Source organism: Puntigrus tetrazona, chromosome 1 (genome assembly GCF_018831695.1).
Source record: "Puntigrus tetrazona isolate hp1 chromosome 1, ASM1883169v1, whole genome shotgun sequence".
NCBI classification, from domain to species: Eukaryota; Metazoa; Chordata; class Actinopteri; order Cypriniformes; family Cyprinidae; genus Puntigrus; species Puntigrus tetrazona.
In genome coordinates, this window is record NC_056699.1 from 26,993,151 (window position 1) to 27,014,421 (window position 21,271).

Here is a 21,271-nt window from a genome sequence, read left to right on the forward strand (position 1 = left end):
TGTGTTGACGTTGGCAGCTTCTCAAGCAGATCTGAGATCAGTTCGTGGTGGTTGTGGAGCACATCTAAGCCCAGTACCCTGAAAGCCAAGCTCTTATCTAATGGCTTTTGTCTTAGCATTATTTAGCCTGTCAAGTGCACGCACTACAGATCATGCGAGCTTCTCACATCATTCACGGCATGTCATTGCGTGTCGGTACACTGGGTGAAATTTGCAGGACGTTTTTGCGATCGGTTCAAAACCGAATAGTCTTTTACCACAAAGTGCATTCGATCACTAAAACTTCATTCAGAGAGGTCAAAATACAGTCAAAACAGTGAATGCGCATCAGCTTTTGTTCTCCTTTTATTTGAATGAGTGAGTTGCGTTTCCCTAGGTGTACAGAAGACAAGTTTCTTTGTTAACGCTTATCCTGTCAAACAAAACAATGTATTATTGGCTTGTGAGAAATGTTTGAAATGGACTCGACATGTTCCTGAAAGTATGCAAATAAAGTCCAACAGAGCACAGTGCTAACAAGCTGCTGTTTTGTTTATGTGAAGTCTGTATTTCCTAGAGGTTAATATGCAAATTCAACTTCCTAGGAGTTTGTACAATAGTTTAGCTTACTAAACAGCAGGTTGTTTGCTGTTCGGTTTATTTTTTAGCAACTCAGAACGCTTTGGACATGATCCTTCATTTGACTGGTAAGTATTATCTCCTAGCTCGTGTTACTACATAGTTAAATCCTGAGTATCAAATTGTGGTTCAACTCTATACGAGTGTTAAAGTAGGTTGAGCATTGGTGATGAACAAATGCTGTTAACAAGCAGATTCATTCGAGAACCCAACTAAAGCAAACACTGAGCAAAGCAATAGTGGCGTTTTGCTGGTGATGCTGTATGTTGAGTCGTTTAATCTTTTGCTGAGATCTTTAATGTGTTTTATTATATATGGTCTGAGCTTTAACTTTGTATGCTAATAATCTTAAAGGCAAATGTTCATTGAAGAATGTCTGTCTGATGGCTTTTGGGAACATGGAAAATGTGCAAAACATGTCAACAACATGTCTAACTTATACCGATATTTATGTCTTTTCCCATTACTGTCTTTCTCTCTCTAGCCAAACAACGCATGATAAAATCTTGTGCACTCTATAAATATTGTATTGGATATATTATACTATTTTGTTAATCGCAGCTCAATATTTTTTTATTAACTGTGCAGTAATAATCTGATGATCGTAGACATACTGTGATGTAGAAGTGATCACTAACCGATGGATCTCTCTCCAGCGCTGCCGCTGATGATAATCATAAGCAATGCAGCGATCAACGAATCTCAAAGACAGCTGTACTGCCCGCCTTCGACGAACACCAGCAGCTGCGCAAATTCTTCCAGTTATGTGGACTGTCATGGACAAAATGTCTCTTGCGAGGCCTATTCCTGCTCTCCTCAGAGTCCCAGCTGCTCCTGCCTGATCGGATCCTACAACTGCAGCAGCGACTGCAGCTACAAAGCTTCTCCAGATCTCTGCAATTGCAAAGCGGACACTTGCAGCTGCCTGAACGGTGCGTACAGCACGGCCCTCAACCGCTGGACTTGTTTCATATGTAGCTTTTATTTACATTGCATTCTCTTCTTCTAGATATGAATAACCCTCAAGACATGCCAGAGGTATGAGTGAATGAGTTACCAAACTGATATTCGGTTGTTACACTTTAATATTAAAAACTAATGATTTTTCTTTCATCTATTTTTTTTTTTTTTTCTGGAACGGCAGAAAACTGTACAAAATATAATGAATTCCATTGACCAGCTCCCAAATATTATAAGTATGATGTCTGCGGAAGTAAGTAATGTTTTTGGTCCTTGACCAGTATAGGGGTCATTCAGTTTATTTTCCTCTCGTAAAACTTGAAGTAATGTTTATGTTTTGTGTTTTACATTTTATTTCTCAAATTAAGATTTTTTTAAGGTTACGCATTATTTTGAAACTCCACTTTAGACATTCTACTAACTGCAAGCAACTACTTGTAATTATCATTAATGTGCAACTGCATGTCTAATAACTATCGGAGTAGACTATTAAGAGTTATTATCAGTTGAGAGTAAGTTGACACATACTTGCAAAGTTCATAGAGTGTTATATGTTGTTGAGCCATTGATAGCAGTCCGTTTTTGTGACGCTCCATTTTTAAACCGTGCTTTTGGCTCGTCTTGAATCACTATGGTACACCTTTAATAAGACTATTTAGACTGGTTTGGGCAGGTACCCCTGAAGACTAGCCCTGTACGTGCATGATTCGCCTTAGACATAAACAGAGAGAAGTAGATCCATCTACAATATTCTTCCGCAAGACTCATGCAGTTATCTTTATTAACCACCGGGACACCAAAAGTTACGGACTGCAGCTTTAAGCAGACAGTCTACTAATGCTCTAACGACTGCTAGTTGATACGTAGTTGCAAATGACTTATTGTTAGTACAATGACTAAAGTGGACTAACAAAATAAAAACATTGTCTCAAAATACTTGAGTTATTACGTCCAATCATTTACACAAGCAGTAAGATTAATGACGCAACTAAAATGCACCATCTGTTTAAACAAAAAAATATATGCCTTTTACAAGGAGTTTCTCTACTAAGATTATAATGTCATTTTTTATTTTGAGAATGACCCATAGATTTGGTGTTACTCTTTTTCCATAAAAATTCAAAAGTATCTCTTTTGGTATTTGATCAGGTGGCAGAAAATTATTTGAAGATTGTTGATGACACCCAAGTGAAGGTTGTGGATTTGACCAGCGTTGAAAGTAATAGTAATTTAGTGTCATATGGAAACAGCTTTCTGAATGCCTTTGAGAGCCTGGTGACTGCACTGCTCACGACAACGGAAGCTCACTTTAACATTAAGCTCAGCAATACAGGTAAATGCTCTGTTTCTATTTGTGTTTGTGACATTTTCCAGGATTGGCCACACTGCGTGGGCCATAGGCAAATAAGCTATTCTTGAGAAGTTTTTGCATTTAATTTTTTTTTAAATGTTTTTCTTTCATAAGCGGTTGCAGGAATGCAGTGTTTTTCTGACTCCTTTTGTACTAAAATGTATTCTAAACTAAAGAACAAACAGAGACATCTGAAAGCACATGTATGCCAAAATCGCACTCTGTCAGGTCCAAATAATCTGTATAATCTGCATGAAGAATATGAAGTTGATCCTGACTCATCGCCTCCTCATTGGCCTTTATATGCATTTCTAGATATGTTGGCATTGCTCAAAGACCTGGAGGGAGCACATATAGTGTCTTTGATGGTGGGGATGAAAGGCTGTAATGGAAAGTGTGCAGTCGCTCTGGCCATGTTTTATGCAAATTGCTAAATTTGTGCCACATTCAGTAACAGTAATCAGCTTTTCAGTAGGTTTGCTGAAAAAAAGTCGCTCAAATGTGCACATTCAGCAATTAAAAGCAAAACAAGAAAACACTGTTTTCTTTGAAACGTCGTTGTCATAACGCATTACTATGGGTTGCATCTTACTTCAGATTTGACCGACAGACTGGTACTCTTACAAAGTGAGCTTCATGCTTTTAAACCATATCAACGCCTTTCTAACTTTATGTACTTTTTCTTATTGTATAAAATGAAAGTTTACAGTGATAGTATTCCCATTCTATCTTCATATAATGTGCGCCAATAGGGAATGTATCTTGTTTATGTACACACACACACACACACACACACACACACACACACCATAGGACTGCACAATTATGATACAAATCATAATTGCAATGATTAATTACGGTTATCACAATTTACACCGAATGATGTTTATACCATTCTTATAAGCAACCGAATGAAATATTTTTACATGAACATAAACAAGCTGAAAACACTAACTGAAAAAGCTTTTCTATATTATGTTAAGCACCCAGAATAACACAAGTGGACTTTGAACGATTGATTGACACTTTGAACTATTACATAATTGTGGAATCTGTAATTATATTTGCGATTAGAAGATCTATTAATTGTGCAGCCCTAACACACTCATTCACACACACAGCTCTATGCATTTGATTGATAACTTTATGTATTTGAATATATTCGGATCGGGACCGTCTTGTGACATGTCTTATGCAAGGCATTGCAATGTTTCATGCTTTTCGTTTTCAGAAAGATCTTCCTCCTCAAACTATTAAGCACTTACAGAGATTTTTGATCAGAAAGTACCTGACGGTTCAAATCTAACATGGATAGCCATAGCAGCATACATGTTGCCAATAACCTGGGAGCATTAAAAGTAACTTAGCTTGTGAAGACTTTTGAGGGAGTGAAACATAGCAGCCGTGTCAAGGAAAGGCAGTTTATCTCTTGATATCCTTCTTGGGGAAGAAGATCCTATATGCAACTTGTTCTTGAGTCTGTCACATTATTCCTGGAGTCCATTTTAATAATGTAATGATGACTGAAGTAATGTTAACTCAAGTTACTTCCAAATCAGGCAGCTTATGATCAATGCTGTTAATCAACATGTTCTTAATGCACTTGAATGAATCGGAGGTAATCTATTGGGGAAACTAATTGTAAGTTGTCTGCTCCTAGTGTTAAAGGTGTTTTTGCCTGCCGAATTTGCGATTAAATGAACTGTTGAGCTATATTGTCACCAAGCCAGCAGAGGGAGCTCTTACCCCTGGGTGATCTGCGATCACTCCCTCTGCTGCTACTTCCTGTTCCAGGACTATAAAAACTGCAGCAAGCCACTCACCTGCAGGTTGCATTGTTCGCCTGTTTCGTTTGTTGTTCCTGAGTTTCCTTAGTCTTAGATTCCTTGGTTTTGACCCTGCCTGTCTTCTGTTGTTCTGATTGTTTGCTGCCTGACCTGACCATCGCCTGTTTCTGGATTTTGTTATTGCCTCGCCTCTTATACATCTGTTTGCCCTGTTTGACGCCTGCCTGTTTTGACCATGCCTTCGTTTAATAAAAGCCTGCATATGGATCCGCACGCCTCAGACCGCTCAATCATGACAGAATGCAACCTCACACCAGGATCCAGCGGCTTTTTATCTGATCCATGGCCAGGTAGGACCCTCGCTAGATCTTTATTGGCCCTCAAGCAAGGCACCCGATCAATTGAAGATTATACACAAGAGTTTCTGGACATGGCTTACCTCTCGGACATACCTGACTGCTTATTGATTGAGTTGTATCATGAGGGAGTAAATCAGCCACTCAAGACGAAACTTGTTCGCGAGGGTCCACGTGAGTCGCTTGCACAGTTTATTGAGTTCGTTTTAGTGACTGTGGGGTCAGCTTTCACGTTGGGTGTTGAGGAGGAAAAGGATACAGTATCAAATCCAGTAATGGCCGCCTTCCCCGAGCCGCTGCCCAAGATGGCCGCCTTCCCCGAGCCGCTGCCCAAGATGGCCGCCTTCCCCGAGCCGCTGCCCAAGATGGCCGCCGCCTTCCCAGAGCCGCTTCACAGGATGGCCGCCGCCTTCCCAGAGCCGCTTCACAGGATGGCCGCCGCCTTCCCAGAGCCGCTTCACAGGATGGCCGCCGCCTTCCCAGAGCCGCTTCACAGGATGGCCGCCTGCCCAGCGCCGCTTCCCAAGATGGCCGCCTGCAGTGCAAAGCCTCCAGTGCCCGCGCCTCGTGCAAAGCCTCCAGTGCCCGCGCCTCGTGCAAAGCCTCAAGTTATCCCACCCTCCCACCCTTGCTACACGTCGTCAATGGATCCCAGCAGCCCCTGCACTCATCCTCTGCCCTCCACCTGGAGCTCGCCACGGGTCTGTCACTCTCCATCGCCGCCGTGGGTGAAGGATCACTCGCTTCATCGTCCCGCCTTTGAGCCGCGGACTCCACCTTGGCTTGTAGACCCGTCGGCTTCCCTTAGGCTCCTAGCTCCCTCCTCTCCACCGTGCTCCGTCAATCCACCAGCTCCACAAGGCTCCATCGTCTCTCCGGCTTCGCCTTGGTTGGTCGTCGACCATCCGTCGCCTCAGGATTCCACTCCTTCAGCTTCGCCTCGTCCCTCCATCCCTGTCAGGCTCCTCCCTCCCCCCGGCTCCACCTCAGTCCTCTGTCGCTCTGGCTGCGCCGCGTCCTTATCGTCCCCCATCTCCGCTTCAGTCGCCGAAGCCTGCGGTGCCGCCTAGGACCTCCAGTGCCTCTTTGTCACCCTGGCTCTTTGGCTCTTTGCCTCAGTCTCCTCGACCACCTGCTCCGCCACCGTCGGTCGGCCCCATGGGGTTGATGACCGCTACCTCTCCATGGCTCCTCCCTCCATCGACTCCACCACTGACCTTCATGGCTGGGCTCTGGATCGCCTCCCGCTCCGGACTCCTCCCTTCTTCTCCCTGGCTCCTCCCTCCGTCTCTTCCGCCCTGGACTCCATTTGCTGACTCCCTCCCGGAACCCCCTCCCAAGCTCCCAGTATTGTTTTATTTTGTTTGTTTTGTGGAGCGCCAGGAGTCGCTTCTAGGAGGGGGGCTATGTCACCAAGCCAGCAGAGGGAGCTCTTACCTCTGGGTGATCTGCGATCACTCCCTCTGCTGCTACTTCCTGTTCCAGGACTATAAAAACTGCAGCAAGCCACTCACCTGCAGGTTGCATTGTTCGCCTGTTTCGTTTGTTGTTCCCGAGTTTCCTTAGTCTTAGATTCCTTGGTTTTGACCCTGCCTGTCTTCTGTTGTTCTGATTGTTTGCTGCCTGACCTGACCATCGCCTGTTTCTGGATTTTGTTATTGCCTCGCCTCTTATACATCTGTTTGCCCTGTTTGACGCCTGCCTGTTTTGACCATGCCTTCGTTTAATAAAAGCCTGCATATGGATACGCACGCCTCAGACCGCTCATTCATGACATATATATTGTGCCTCCAATATGTATGCATAGAGGTGTCGTATTCCTATAGGTAGATGTCATGTGACCGGCCTGAACTAACGTTGTTTACAATGATTTTCCTACTAATGCAGTATGTCACGTGCCTAAAAATCTGAAGCATTTATATGTAATTCATATATCTCCTTTCAATTTGGTGAAATTTAGAAGAAAACTGCAATGAGAATTAACAAAGTCCCATTTTTGTTGGTTTCTATTTAGAAGGGAGAGTTATTGCAGTTAGACCAAATGCATCTGAAAAAGGAATAACTTCAATTGTTATGGAAAAGGCTGGTATGGAGATCAACCTTTTTGAGATTGCCAAGAGAAACCCTTCAGGTGTGTGAGAAGCATGGATGTGCCCTGAGTGCATATAAAAATACACACACAATCATATGCTATTTGACGCTGTGATTATTTAGTTTTGTCTGAATGATGTGGTTTTCCTTCTCTAACCTTTAGTTTTATGTTTGCATGTAACTCAGGATCAGCTGCTCTGGCTTTCATGAGCTACACTATGATGGAGAATTTTCTGAAGCCAGACTTCTTCAACACATCAAATGACAAGATTAAAACCATGATGTCTACTGTGATCTCAGCTACTCTTCCCAAAACCACCAACACTAAACTCACTGAAGCAGTCAACTTCACCCTAAAACACATCAGAGTGAGAGACTGAACCGTGTTTTTGTCAAAACATTTGTATATGTTCAATGTTCTAATATTTTCCTGCATCTTTGTTCTTCTTCTGTTTCCAGGAGTTTGATCCCAGTGGTTCTCTGTCCTGTGTGTACTGGAATATCAGCGAGTGGATTGTAGATGGTTGTTCTGTTTTAGAGACCAACAGCAGCTTCACTGTGTGTTCCTGTGTTCATCTCTCCACATTCTCCCTCATCATGCAAACCAGCCATCAACCAGAGGTACAGAACATTTACAGTAGAGATGTCCTGAGTCTATCTCAAGGATCAGAATTGGGGCGAAAAAACAAATTTCTTCCAAAAATTTGATTACTGATTACTCATTATTTTATGCCAGCTGACATGCAGCAAGTGACAATATGTGCCTACCAGTATAAAAAATAAAATAAAAAAAAGATTCACCAAGATTCGCCATTTAAAGGGAAAAAATGACTCTCAATTGTGTGCATTCAGCTGCCATGATATATGTATATGTATATGTATATATGTATATGTATATGTATATGTATGTATATGTATATGTATATATGTATATACAGTGAGGAAAACAATTATTTATCCCCTTAAAAAAAATTGACCCCTTTGCAAAACATGCCTTAATGGTTGGTTCAGATGGTCAGATGTTTCTTTCTAGTTGGCCACAAGGTTTGTGCACACCTTATGAGGGATTTTGTTCCAGACCTGAGATCGGGGTAGACACACATTACTCTGTGATGTTCACCAGGGCAAGACAAAATTCTTTGTCCTACCTTTGTAAATCAGAAATGAGGGAGCAGCTTCCCGCAATACATCTTTAAATATGGTTACAATTTTAATGTACTTGAATCATACATTAATTTCTAGGGATATAGAAATATTGATTCAGGAACCTGTATTGGCAGAAAGTCAATATTCAGTCACTTTGATCTGATCAGGGCACAAAAAAACTGATTGGGATTTTTAGTGAACACTTTAATGTTCTCTGACATGTTTTCTCAGACTGACTCACTGATGGAGCTGTTGAATATGGTGTGTGTGATCGTGGGGCTGGTGTTCTTCAGTCTGGCTCTGTTGACCTTTGCCCTTTGTCAGTGGAGTCCTGGAGTGAATAATGTGGCTCGGATCAACATCTGCATCAGTCTTCTGCTGGCTCACCTTCTGCTTCTGCTCACACAGCAGTTCCTGAAGCTCATACGACCTCAGCAGGTGAGGATGATGAAGGAGCACTACAGCTCAGCACAGTCTCACTGAGAATCATCATAACCTTCTCTCATGGTCTCCAGGTGTTGTGTGCCGTGATCGCAGGCCTTCTGCACTTCCTCTTTCTCTCCGCCTTTGTGTGGATGTTCATTGAAGCCGTGCTGCTCTTCATCCGTGTGAAGAACCTATCACAGATCAGCTCCAAAAAGAAGGAGGTGCTTAGCAGTGGATTCCTGTGTGTGATTGGATATGTGGTTTCTCTGGTTGTGGTGTGTGTGTCTGTCGGTCTGGTTCCTGAAGGATACGGCAGTGAACAGTGAGTTAGTGTTGTTTTTAAGGTCATTTGTTTAGAAGGAAGTAAATTGTTGTCTGATTTACATTTTTGACACGCTGTATTAAAGGCACACACATCTGAAATGATCATTATTTGTTTTCTGCTAAACAGCTGCTGGATAAAATATGATAAAGGTTTCATCTGGAGTTTTCTGGGTCCTGTCTGTTTCATAATAGCAGTAAGTTGTGAATATAAATATTTTAAATAAGGGCTGTTGAAGCCAAAAAATGTATGATTTTTTTTTTCTTACTCTGCAGTTGAACACAATTCTCTTCATCAAAATCATCATCGGTTTATATTCAACTCTCAAAAATCTCAACGCTGAAGTTTCACAGATGAAACAAACCAAGTAACAAACATTATAATTCCATCAGTCTATAAAAAGTACACATAAACAACAAAGACACATTAACTGTTTCTCTGCAGGATTATGGTGTTTAAAACTCTGGCTCAGTTTGTGGTTCTTGGTTGCTCCTGGATTCTGGGTCCCTTCACTAATGGCAGTAAGGTGCTGGAGATCCTCTTCTTGATCTTGAACTCTCAGCAGGGAACCTTCATCTTCCTGATCTACTGTGTCCTCAATCACGAGGTCAGAATTTATTCCATCCTTCTCTGTAATCAATCTCCAGTGGAAGTACAGTAGTTTCTTACCTGTTTATTACAAATAAACTCCATCCTGGTTCATGAGTTTAAATTGATCTCATGCTCCTCTCCTCTCATTGTCCAGGTCAGGCAGCAGTACAGGAAGTTCTTCAGATGTCTTTGCTGTGAACACAAAAAACGCTGACAACTACAGCATTGTGTTCAAGAAGAGAAAATGCCTACTGCTAAAATGCCATTATTACACACTTGTTTTAGTTTCTTCCTGTAAATACTTTTGATATTAAGGTTCTAAATACTGTTAATGCAGAACATATAAATATTTTTAAAACACAATATTTTCTGGTTGGTGAGAGAAAACCTTTCTGAAATGCTCACATGTGCATGGTGAAAGAATATAACATGACTTTACAGTTTAAATGCATTTTGCTGTTAACACATGTACTAATCTTGCACACCTATATATTTATTTGTGGGGATAATATTATTTTTAGTATATTACTTTATATGCCCATATGGCAAAATCCAGTATACTTTTATAATGGGAGTGTGTATTTTTGTAAATACTATTAAAATAAAGGAACAGCTGAAGTGAATCTGTATTGTCACTGAATGGCAAATTGTAGATTAATCCAAGTGCAGCTATAAAGTGTGAAGTCCATAATCCAAAAAAAAAAACAGATTGACTGATCAAACAGAGGTTAATACGTTCAGTACATGACAAAAGACAATGGCAGCATGAGGACTACATATAGCAAACGATAAGGGTCACGTAAAATAAACCAACCAATGAGAAACAAGACATGAGGGCGAGGGAAGCATGACACCAACAGCATGAATCCAATGACGAAAAAAATGACATTGCGGATTATTACATTATATATTAAAACACAAGAATGATGACTGATATTTATTTTTAACTTAATTTTTATTTATTTTGAGCAAGGCGGTTATAGGACTTTTGAGAAGCGTGCTTTCTTTTCCAACCGGTGATGACCTGGAGGAGGATTTGCACAGCTGCTTGGACCACCAGCTTTCAGTCGAGAAAACGTCTTATTCTACTCCAGGCCATCACTGATCACCAGGGGAAATTCCTTGATGTCTTTGTGGGATATCCTGCATCTGTGCACTATATTAGGATGCTAAGAAACAGCCCTGTATCCACCTGGAGGAAAGTGCATCCTCATGGATGGTGGATATTCTTACCTGAGTGCACCCATAGTACATCAGAAGCATAGTAGAGCCATGATCAAGCCAGTGGAAGAAGACCACGATGATGGCCCACAACCTTGAACCACGAGGAGGAGAACATCATAGATGACTGCCATAAATCACATGATAATGTGAACTCAATGAGATTTGGCTGTAGAGTAGTGATGGTGAAATGAAGCCTCACGAAGCTTTAAGCTTTTCAGCCAGCTGCACTAATTAAATGATGATTGTGCATCCGTGATGAACGCTTGCTGTCAACAATCTTGCCTTTTGTACATTTCGATACCATTCCTCATTCACAGAAGTGTTGAAACTGGAAGCACAGCAGTATGAATAATTATTGTCCCCACGGTTGAGGGTCACACGGTAAGTGTTCATGTCTAAAAGCCTGATCCGACATCGAAGCATTTCAGTGACCATCACGATATCCATTCAAATGATTTACCAGCAGAAAGTGTAAACTGATCTACCGCCTCAAGCATCGAATTCAGCAATACACAATATTTGCTGTAAGACGATATTAAGCCACTTAAAAATTAATTACTTTGAACTATTAAAAGGTTCAAGGCCCAACTAAAGCAAACACTGATCTCCATAATGGTGATATTTTAACCATGAAACAACATTTGATTCTCTTTAATTCTCTTTAGTTCATCACTAATCACAAAACCTTGAGTTAAATCCTAAAGTAAGCGCTTCTGAAATCTTTAAATTGAGCGGTTCTGCCAGGAAACATGGGGAAATATGATGTAATTTATGCACAAGGTGGCTCTACACATGCTAAATGAAGGGACAGATTATTCTAGTTTTTCTAGTAGGCATATCTGTTAAATAACAGAGAATCAGATAACAATGTCTTGGCACAATTTCTGTTTTTGACACGAAGGAATAATTAAGGTTTGGGGCATGGATGAGAAATTTAATTTCCTTGTTATTGACGAAAAAGTAAAAAGGAAGCTTAAAAAAAAGCTGCGAATGTGGGTTAAATATGAAAAAAATGTAATTACACGTATATAAATAAACTAAACTTTATATAACGTTTTCAGATACACTGCTTGGAAATGTGAGGTTGTGTCATTTATATTTGAATTCGAGAAGGAAACAGTTGACTTGGTGTCAAATTTCCTTGTGAGGGAGATGGACCGATAACTTCTCTATAAACATGTGAACAGAAACTTTTTTTAGCAGTCATTTGAGACGGTGTCACCTCACATCAGGTAAGACCTTCTTTCTGCTCAATGATCCTCATCAGAGTCTCTAAATCAAACATGTATCGATGTATGATTTCGTGTTTGTTACCGTTGACTTTTGACCTCTCAGCAAGTCCTTAAACATTTTATAGATGCTTTATGAATTATCCCAGATCACCTGTAGATCTACATCAGCTTTCAGGTGCGACGTCTTTGGGAAGCAGTTTGCGATTCTTAGATGATTTCTGCAAAAACACTTTCGCCTTTTGCAAATGCAAATGTATAAATGTTGCGGATTATTTTTCATCGTGAGTTTAAATTAAAAAGGAATCCAACATATGTTAGTCAAAAGAGTCAAAGCCAAAGCTAATCTGTTTTTCCTGTACCTGTTAAGGAAAATTCGTTCTCTAAGCTGGTTTGTGGACAAAGAGAAAGCCACCAGACTGTCAAAACCATCAATGGCTTCATTTCGTAAATGTGAGTATTTTCCTTATCTTTACAGGGTGGTTGTCACCGACCTAAAAAGCTGTTTTTTGTGAACTGTGTTCGTATGATGAATGCAGTGCTCACAAACTCAATCCAAACTTTTTCAGTTGTTTTAAACTGATTTTCTTCATGTTTCAGCTTTTATAAAAGCACAGCCTGTCATCTCTGTTATTATGCGTAAGTTATTTTGCTTTTGTATCTGTATGCTGATAAAACCTGTAGAATAAGTGGGTCACATGTATTCATTTATACTGATGAAACTACTATGAGATCGGGAAACAGGAAATTCTAGGATAGATGGATTAGATAGAATTATTCTGTAGAGAAAAATCACACTTGTTGCAATGGCTTGATGAGAGTAAATGACAATTTTTAGATTTGGGGCAAATTGAAACTTTAAGTACAAGCTTGCATTTCTGTGTTTATTTGGTCAGCTGACCGCTTTCACTGTGCCCTTTGAATGTTTTTCAGATGTCTTGACACTTAACTTGTCGTTCAAACCTGTCACATCGGAAAAGACTACAGAAGGTAATGTATGCAGACTGTGGCTCGGGCTGCATGTACAAGCTGTTCTGATTTTTATATATATATATATATATATATATATATATATATATATATATATATATATATATATATATATATATATAATACATAACCATCAACAACAACAACAGAAAATCATTATGGTAATGAGTACTATGGCACGCATGCCAGGCCGGTAGATCAAGAAACAAAAATGTAATACGCATGCACATGACTTTTGTAAAAAATTTAATGTTTTTGTTATTTACATGGAGTTTCAGCCCCCAAAAAAGTTTCAGCCCCCCAAAAAAGACTTATTGAAGACACCTGATGGATTTTAGACAAATGTCTGGTAATTATAATAACATGTTTTCAAAAACATGCAAATTTCTTGTAATATTTTCATAACAGCTAAACTGCCTGACCCTTGCTACAACTACACTGTGCTGGATGAACCATGGAGAGCCACCAGTAATACATATGGCTACCATTCATATTACATGTGTGACACCTCAGTCTCCTGGAGCGGCTGGTATCGTCTCTTCATTTACAACCAGAGCGCTCAGATCCCAGACACCTGTGTTACAGTCTACGGCTGTGGCACAGCTATTGCTCTGTGGATTCGTGGTGGACACCCATCAGTGACTGATGGAGTCGTCACTCGAGATGTCTGTGGTAGTGATGGAAGTTACTGCTGCTTTCACCTGTCAAATCCAATTAAAGTCAAAGCTTGTCCAGGCAATTATTATGTCTACAAGCTAGTTAGTCCCACTGGATGCAATTTTGCATACTGTGCAGGTGATTATATTTACACAAGCACTTTGACTTGTTTATGTTTGTGTTCTTTATTTAATATTCATCTACACTTTCAGAAGTGAGAAGCGTTAACACCAGCTACACACCTGTCACACCCGCAACCCTCACAAAAGGTAATGCAATGTACTTTTTTCCTTGACCTATAATTTCTGATGTATGTACAGATACGCGCTGCTGAACGCTTGTGTTTCTGCTTGTTAACAAGACCGGTGACGATAATTTTTTCATAATGCAGTGCACGATGGGACTTTTTAACTATGGTGTTACCCAGCACGCAACTGCATCATGGATCGTTTTGTTCATTGTCGCCATCGTTGAGATTCATATGCTTCTTCTCGATGTCTGCGTATGCTGAGCTAGTAGAGGAGTTTAAAATGCTGATATGTTGATTAAAGTGATTTGTTTTAAATGCTAAAATGAAAAATGCACAATGTTTTTTCAGACCCCTGTTACAACTACACTGTGCTGGACAACCCGTGGAGAGCTGTCAATAATACAAATTCAAACATGTGTGACCAGATCGCCTGGAGCGGCTGGTATCGTCTTTTTATTCAAGGCTGGAATGCTGAGATCCCAGACACGTGTGGAGCTCAGTACGGCTGTGGCACTTCTATTCCACTGTGGCTTCGTGGAGGACATCCAGCAGTTGGGGAGGGAGTCGTTACTCGTGAAGTCTGTGGTCAATCAGGCAGTTACTGCTGCTATTACGGGATTTACCCAGTTAAAGTCAAAGCCTGTCCAGGCAATTATTATGTCTATGAGCTTGTCAGTCCAACTTTCTGCAATGCAGCCTACTGCGCAGGTGATTATATTTACACGAGCTCTCTCTACGCATTCATAAAACGTGTCTACTGATTACAGAATATGAAATTATTCAGGTAAATTGTTCACAAGCATAACGAATAAGCATATATTTTTTTATTTCATTCCAGCTATTTCTAACATCATCAGCGCTAATACAACAGTCGCACCTGAGACGTACTCATTTGGTAATGTAGTAAAATGAAGCGTAAAACAAGCAGATCTATTACAGACAGAGAAGTAAAGTCTAGGGGTCAGAAATTAAAAGTCATATATTTAATTTCTGACCCTTGGACTTTATTTTTCTGTTTGTAATATATTTGATTTACCACTCGTTGGTCACCAGTTGGTATTGTGAGCAAATGAAGTCCTCGGAAATTAACCCTTTTTTGAACCATTTGGCTGAAGAGCCGGAAAGCTTCATGAGGCTTCATTTGCCCATCACTTTTTTTTGGTTGACCCTGTTGAATGTCTATTCACAGTCGTATTTTATTGTTATCTAAATGCTGATTTCTGTCATTTTAGATATAAATATAACGCTGCAAGAAGGATGCAACGTAAGTTCCTGATTGTTTTCTTATCTCGAAAAATCCAGGATCCACATTAAACAAGAAAAACAATATAACAACAATAAATATACTGCAGAAATTGTTCAGTGCCTTAAGCAATTGTGATTGGATAACAGTAATAAATCTCATTTTAAATTTTATTTTAGTCTTTCTGACATGCATGTCATCACAATAATTGGCGTAATTATCTCTCAGACCTGTGTCCATGCCAAACATCATGCACCCCAACCAAAGAAAACATAGCCGTGCTTGTTATTGGATTTCATCTGTGCATGTCTTTTCTCTTGATCGCATCGGAAGAAAAGAGTGCAGATATTTTATTCAATATTGCAGTATATAATACTGAGTCCAATAATGCACTAATATGCTGAAGTTAAATTCACAAATTTGGATTGAAACAGCTAATTAGCCAATAGAACAGTGTTATAAAATACTTATTTTTGTAGATGTGGAATATGAATGTGCTTTACATTTATTTTTGATTGATTCTGTACCAAAAAACAGGATCAAAATCAACAAATACTGCTTTCAAATGTTATTTTAGAGTCAGGCGTGTTTCCAAAATCTCCTTGAGAAGATAGAAAACATTACAACCCAAGTGCTTTCTGTGACTGTAAGTTTTTTCATGAGTAAAATCATAAGTTCATCGATTTTTTTTTGTCAGTTTCATGATCATTGACATAGTTTATCCTATTATATTTATTTGATCAATAAACTAGGATGTGACAAAAATTTTGACTGTGGCCTTCAACACTTCAGAGAAGATTTTAGACTCATCATCAGCAAGCCCAACTGAACTAGCCTCTTTTGGAAACCACATGTTAAAAACCAGCGAGAAACTCATCTCTACATTAGTGAAGCCCACAGACACAAGCGACAGTGTCAGTTTTACTCTAGCTGTTGTAGGTAAGTGAAGACACAATTATTAATATATTGAAGATTAAATAGACTACACGTGAGGGATTTTATATAGTCAGCAGTTATCTTCCTTTTTGGTGACTCCTTTTTCCAAGGACCAGCTTGTGCAGCAATTAAGCTTGTACTTTATACATTTTCTACACTTAAATGCCATTTATTTAATCTTTAATCTAACTCGTTTCTGCTTTCTATGTTTTTATGTTATGCTATTTACTGCCTTGTCTTTAAGGGGACGTATTATGTAAAACATCACCTTTATAAAGTTAACAGTGGCTGTAGTGAATAAAAATAACCAGCCTTTAAAGGTAAAAATCTACCCACAATTTTTTTTATAATCCAGATAAATCACAAACAGTCTCTGTGAACTTTCCAGATTTCGCTCTACGTAGACGTTACTTTAGGGAAAAAATCCTGGCCATGTGTGATGCTCTCTGCGCTATTACTGTAAAAAGTGTCTTGTTTCTCCTTGCAAACTAAGCTGTTCGGGAATGGTCCTCGAGAGAGCATCGCCACATACATTGAGTGGGTGCTGGTGTCATGCAATTCACCAGTGACTGTTCAACCTGAGGACAGAGACACCAGCCCCACTCCCGAGCCGATTGCATCAGACCAGGTGCGTGGGCCGGCAAGAGAGCACACTATGGTAGAGAATGCCAATCACAGTGAGAGTGCGGAGTAGAGCTTCGTCCACTGCACAAAGGCTTAGAGTGAGCTGATTATCCATCTGGGGCTGCTGAATCTTCAAGAGAATTTGATAGACTGGAATGGTGACTTGGAAATGGACTTTAACCCTTCCCCGTATTATGAATCCCGTCCAGCCATCCTGAATCCTCGCTGATCCCGTCCATCCGTCCTGAATCCCCACTGGCCCCGTCCAGCCGTCCTGAATCCCCGCTGGTCCAGTCCAGTTGTCCTGAATCCTCTCTGGTCCAGTCCAGCCATCCTGAATCCCCACTGGGCTGGTCCAGTCCAGTTGTCCTGAATCCTCTCTGGTCCAGTCCAGCCATCCTGAATCCCCACTGGTCCCGTCCCACCATCCTGAATCCCCGCTGGTCCTGTCCAGCCGTCCTAAGTACCTGGCTCCAGCGTTCCCTCCAGTGCCCACGTCTCCGACCAGTGCCTGTGCAGCCAGTGCCTCTGCCAGTTTTCCCACCCTATCCAGCCACCGACGATGTCTCCCAGGAACCCCTGCGCTCACCCTCAGCTCATCATCTGGTGCTGGGGCTCGCCTGTCACCTCTCCACATCGGCCTGTAGAGGAACAGGAGATCCGTAGGCCCCTAGCTCCCTCCTTTCCACTGTGGCCCATCAATCCACCAGCTCCACAAGGCTCCATCGTCCCTCCAGCTCCACCTTGGTCTGTCGTTGACCATCCGTTGCCTCGGGATTCCTCTCCTCCGGCTTCACATCGTCCCTCCATCCCTCTGGCTCTGTCAGGCTCCTCCATCCCCCCGGCTCCACCTTGGTCTGTCGCTCCGTCTCCACAGCATCCTTTTGGTTCCCCGTAACCACATCGGTCACCAGTGCCTTCGCCGTTGCCTAGGTCCTCCTGCTCCTCGGTGTCACCCTGGCACTTCTGCTCTCACTCTTTGAGCTCTCTTCATCGTTGTTTATACGTGACACCTACACTGTGGTTACATCAAGTAACTACATAAATACACAAGTATTAGGGACACAATATAAAGTGTTAAAAAAGGTAAATGAAATAGCATGTGTTTTCTTGTGTTTAATCAGAGGGTCAGGTTTTCATGGTTGGACCACAGGTCACCTTAGATAAAATCCCTCAACTTGACACAACAAATTCTTCTGTGGACATTGATCTCATTGGGATTGCCAAGAACAACATTAAAGGTATGTCAAATGCTTCTGTGTGATAAAATTTAGGTAGATACAACGTACCATTAATTATAAACCACATTTACTTACTTTTGTAATTGCTGTTATTGTATTAACATAGTATGTCATGAAAACTTTTGTTTTTGTTTCACAGAATCAGCTGCTGTGGCTTTCATGAGCTACACTATGATGGAGAATCTTCTGAAGCCAGACTTCTTCAACACATCAAATGACACGATTAAAACCATGCTGTCTACTGTGATCTCAGCTACTCTTCCTAGAACCACCAACACTAAACTCACCAAACCAGTCAACTTCACCCTAAAACACATCAGAGTGAGAGACTGAACTGTGTTTTTGTCAAAACTGAGCTCTGATGAAAGTCTGAAAACATTTGTATATGTTCAATGTTCTAATATTTTCCTGCATCTTTGTTCTTCTGTTTCCAGGAGTTTGATCCCAGTGGTTCTTTGTCCTGTGTGTACTGGAATATCAGCGAGTGGATTGTAGATGGTTGTTCTGTTTTAAAGACCAACAGCAGCTTCACTGTGTGTTCCTGTGTTCATCTCTCCACATTCGCCCTCATCATGCAAACCAGCCGTCCACCAGAGGTACAGAACATTTCTAGTGAACACTGAAGAACAACACAGATTTTTCTCTCATGTTCTCTGACATGTTTTCTCAGGGAGACTCACTGATGGAGCAGTTGAATATGGTGTGTGTGATCGTGGGGCTGGGGTTCTTCAGTCTGGCTCTGTTGACCTTTGCCCTTTGTCAGTGGAGTCCTGGAGTGAATAATGTGGCTCGGATCAACATCTGCATCAGTCTTCTGCTGGCTCACCTTCTGTTTCTGCTCACACAGCAGTTCCTGACGGTCATACGACCTCAGCAGGTGAGGATGATGAAGGAGCACTACAGCTCAGCACAGTCTCACTGAGAATCATCATAACCTTCTCTCATGGTCTCCAGGAGTTGTGTGCCGTGATCGCAGGCCTTCTGCACTTCCTCTTTCTCTCCGCCTTTGTGTGGATGTTCATTGAAGCCGTGCTGCTCTTCATCCGTGTGAAGAACCTATCACAGATCAGCTCCAAAAAGAAGGAGGTGCTTAGCAGTGGATTCCTGTGTGTGATTGGATATGTGGTTTCTCTGGTTGTGGTGTGTGTGTCTGTCGGTCTGGTTCCTGATGGATACGGCAGTGAACAGTGAGTTGTTTCTGTTACCTGATAAAATTCATTTTTATATAGCTATATTTAGGGCATGCACAAAATTACAATCTGTCCAATTTCAACAGTAAGGTTCTGAAAAAAACAACATTTTTTTAATGTACTCATTTACTTAATTGATTTCCTTTGAACAGTTGCTGGATTAACCAGGATGAAGGTTTTATCTGGAGTTTTCTGGGTCCTGTTTGTGTCATACTAGCAGTAAGTTCTATATATATATACAGTATATATATTTTTATTTATATATATTTGTATATATATAAATATTTATTTATTAGATTTTTTCCACTTAATTAGATAATTTCTTCTTTTTCTGCAGTTAAACACAATTCTCTTCATCAGTATCATCCTCACTCTAAACTCAACACTCAAAAAGCTGAATGCTGAGGTTTCACAGATTAAACAAACCAAGTAACACGCGTTAAAATCAAAATACTGTATAAGTTCATATATAAGTGTATATATAGATTATTCAATAAAGACTCAATAACTAAATCTTTCTCTGTTTCTCTGTAGGATTATAGTGTTTAAAACTCTGGCTCAGTTTGTGGTTCTTGGTTGCTCCTGGATTCTGGGTTTCTTCACTAAAGACAGTAAGGAGCTGGAGATCCTCTTCTTGATCTTGAACTCTCAGCAGGGAACCTTCATCTTTCTGATCTACTGTGTCCTCAATCACGAGGTCAGAATTGTTTTCATCCCTTTTCTTTTAAATAAACCACCAATCCCTGACAAAAGAACTCTATTCTGAGTTTAAGAGGTTAAGTTGTTCTCATGAAGTCACACAGATCCTCCTTTCTCATTCTTGTCCAGGTCAGGCAGCAGTACAGGAAGTTCTTGAGATGTCTTTGCTGTAGTAAACAACACTGAGGACTACAGCATCATGTTCGGGATAAACAGTACCGGTGTTAAATGAACTCTTCCAGGTGTCTATATGTGTCCATGCTACAGAGTGTTTAAAATGTACACTAAAGCAGTGTTAAAGTTAATGAGGTAATTAAAAGATTCATTGAGTGACGATTATCTCTTATTATAGACACCTGATTAACAAGCAGAATCACCAAAGAAGAAAATCTAAATTTTATCATTACAGTGATCAGTGTTTACTTCAGCTGGGCTCTTGACCCTTGACTTCATAATATTACGTATTGTTTTACTGCAATGATCACGCTATGCCACCAGCCAGAAATCATGGGTTATGAAATCATTCTAACATAAGCAATAATCCACCGAACCACTGAATCTATTTTTAAAGTTTCTCAAAGTTACATCTTCGTCATTGATTAAGACAATATTTTGATTCCTCAAAAAAACGTCACTACTTCAGAAAGCTTGTCTTTTTAGGCACACACAGATATCAGTGTGTGTATCTTAAGAATGTGATAAGCAGCATAATCAGACAAACAGATGTATTTGTTTATTCATGCAGCAATGCAGGATGGGAGCCATGGATGAGTTTTGATTCTCGATGTCTGCGTGGACAATTAAGAACAAGTTTTTGATCAAAATAAGTTTCGTAAACACCGTGTTGACAACTAACAAATCCAAACTAATTTGTTCAGGTCACTACATGATGATTGGACCAAAACGTAATCCTCTCCACACAATTACTTTTGCTCTTCTTTTGTCTGATTGTTATAATTCAGTTATAGCAGCCAAACGCTACATGTTAATATAAAATCAAGGGTCAAGAGCCCAACTAAAGTAAAAGCTGACCACAGTAATGGCAACTAAAAGATAATTCTTCTTGTTAACATCAGGTGTCTTCAATAACGGACAACCATCACTCAATGAATCTCTTAATTACCTCATTAACTTTAACACTCTGTAGTGTGGACACATATAGACACCTGGAAGTGTTCATTTGAAACTAAGGATTTTGTTGTGTACTGCTGAAGTGTAATGTCATTCGTACAGTAAAAAACTGAATCAATCAATTAACTAGTTTTTCAAAAGGTGTATTTAACAGGTAGCCTACACATTTATTTAATATCTTTGAGGTTTGATTAACGTTAATGACACGG

The 21,271-nt window shown here is 40.4% G+C and overlaps 2 protein-coding genes across 2 annotated transcripts; both read left to right on the forward strand.

Annotated features, from left to right (window-relative positions):
* The first annotated feature begins 604 nt into the window (after nt 1–604).
* LOC122344188 (adhesion G protein-coupled receptor E3-like) lies at nt 605–10,261 on the forward strand. Its single transcript, XM_043238105.1, has 14 exons — nt 605–686; nt 1,275–1,550; nt 1,628–1,656; nt 1,763–1,831; nt 2,728–2,911; nt 7,087–7,203; nt 7,350–7,531; nt 7,623–7,784; nt 8,541–8,747; nt 8,825–9,057; nt 9,187–9,253; nt 9,333–9,424; nt 9,502–9,664; nt 9,803–10,261. Exons 1-14 carry the CDS (start codon nt 668–670, stop codon nt 9,860–9,862), a joined length of 1,860 nt encoding a protein of 619 aa, XP_043094040.1. The 5' UTR covers nt 605–667; the 3' UTR covers nt 9,863–10,261.
* Nucleotides 10,262–12,112: 1,851 nt separating this feature from the next.
* Nucleotides 12,113–21,184, forward strand: LOC122344039 (adhesion G protein-coupled receptor E1-like). Its single transcript, XM_043238094.1, has 20 exons — nt 12,113–12,385; nt 12,472–12,554; nt 12,702–12,740; nt 13,035–13,091; nt 13,500–13,886; nt 13,961–14,017; nt 14,347–14,706; nt 14,837–14,893; nt 15,231–15,262; nt 15,819–15,887; nt 15,994–16,180; nt 17,926–18,042; nt 18,182–18,363; nt 18,477–18,638; nt 18,713–18,919; nt 18,997–19,229; nt 19,385–19,451; nt 19,570–19,661; nt 19,767–19,929; nt 20,061–21,184. The coding sequence occupies exons 1-20, from the start codon at nt 12,237–12,239 to the stop codon at nt 20,115–20,117; spliced, it is 2,757 nt and encodes a 918-aa protein (XP_043094029.1). The 5' UTR covers nt 12,113–12,236; the 3' UTR covers nt 20,118–21,184.
* Nucleotides 21,185–21,271: the final 87 nt, after the last annotated feature.

Excerpts from the sequence above, each read along its gene's own strand:
- LOC122344188 (XM_043238105.1), top strand. Across the intron at positions 1,657-1,762 it reads ACCCTCAAGACATGCCAGAG|AAAACTGTACAAAATATAAT; the intron begins GTATGAGTGAAT and ends CTGGAACGGCAG. Across the intron at positions 9,058-9,186 it reads GAAGGATACGGCAGTGAACA|CTGCTGGATAAAATATGATA; the intron begins GTGAGTTAGTGT and ends TCTGCTAAACAG.
- LOC122344039 (XM_043238094.1), top strand. The coding sequence starts at position 12,237 with ATGAATTATCCCAGATCACCTGTAGATCTACATCAGCTTTCAGGTGCG. Across the intron at positions 16,181-17,925 it reads TTTTACTCTAGCTGTTGTAG|AGGGTCAGGTTTTCATGGTT; the intron begins GTAAGTGAAGAC and ends GTGTTTAATCAG. Across the intron at positions 19,662-19,766 it reads TCACAGATTAAACAAACCAA|GATTATAGTGTTTAAAACTC; the intron begins GTAACACGCGTT and ends GTTTCTCTGTAG.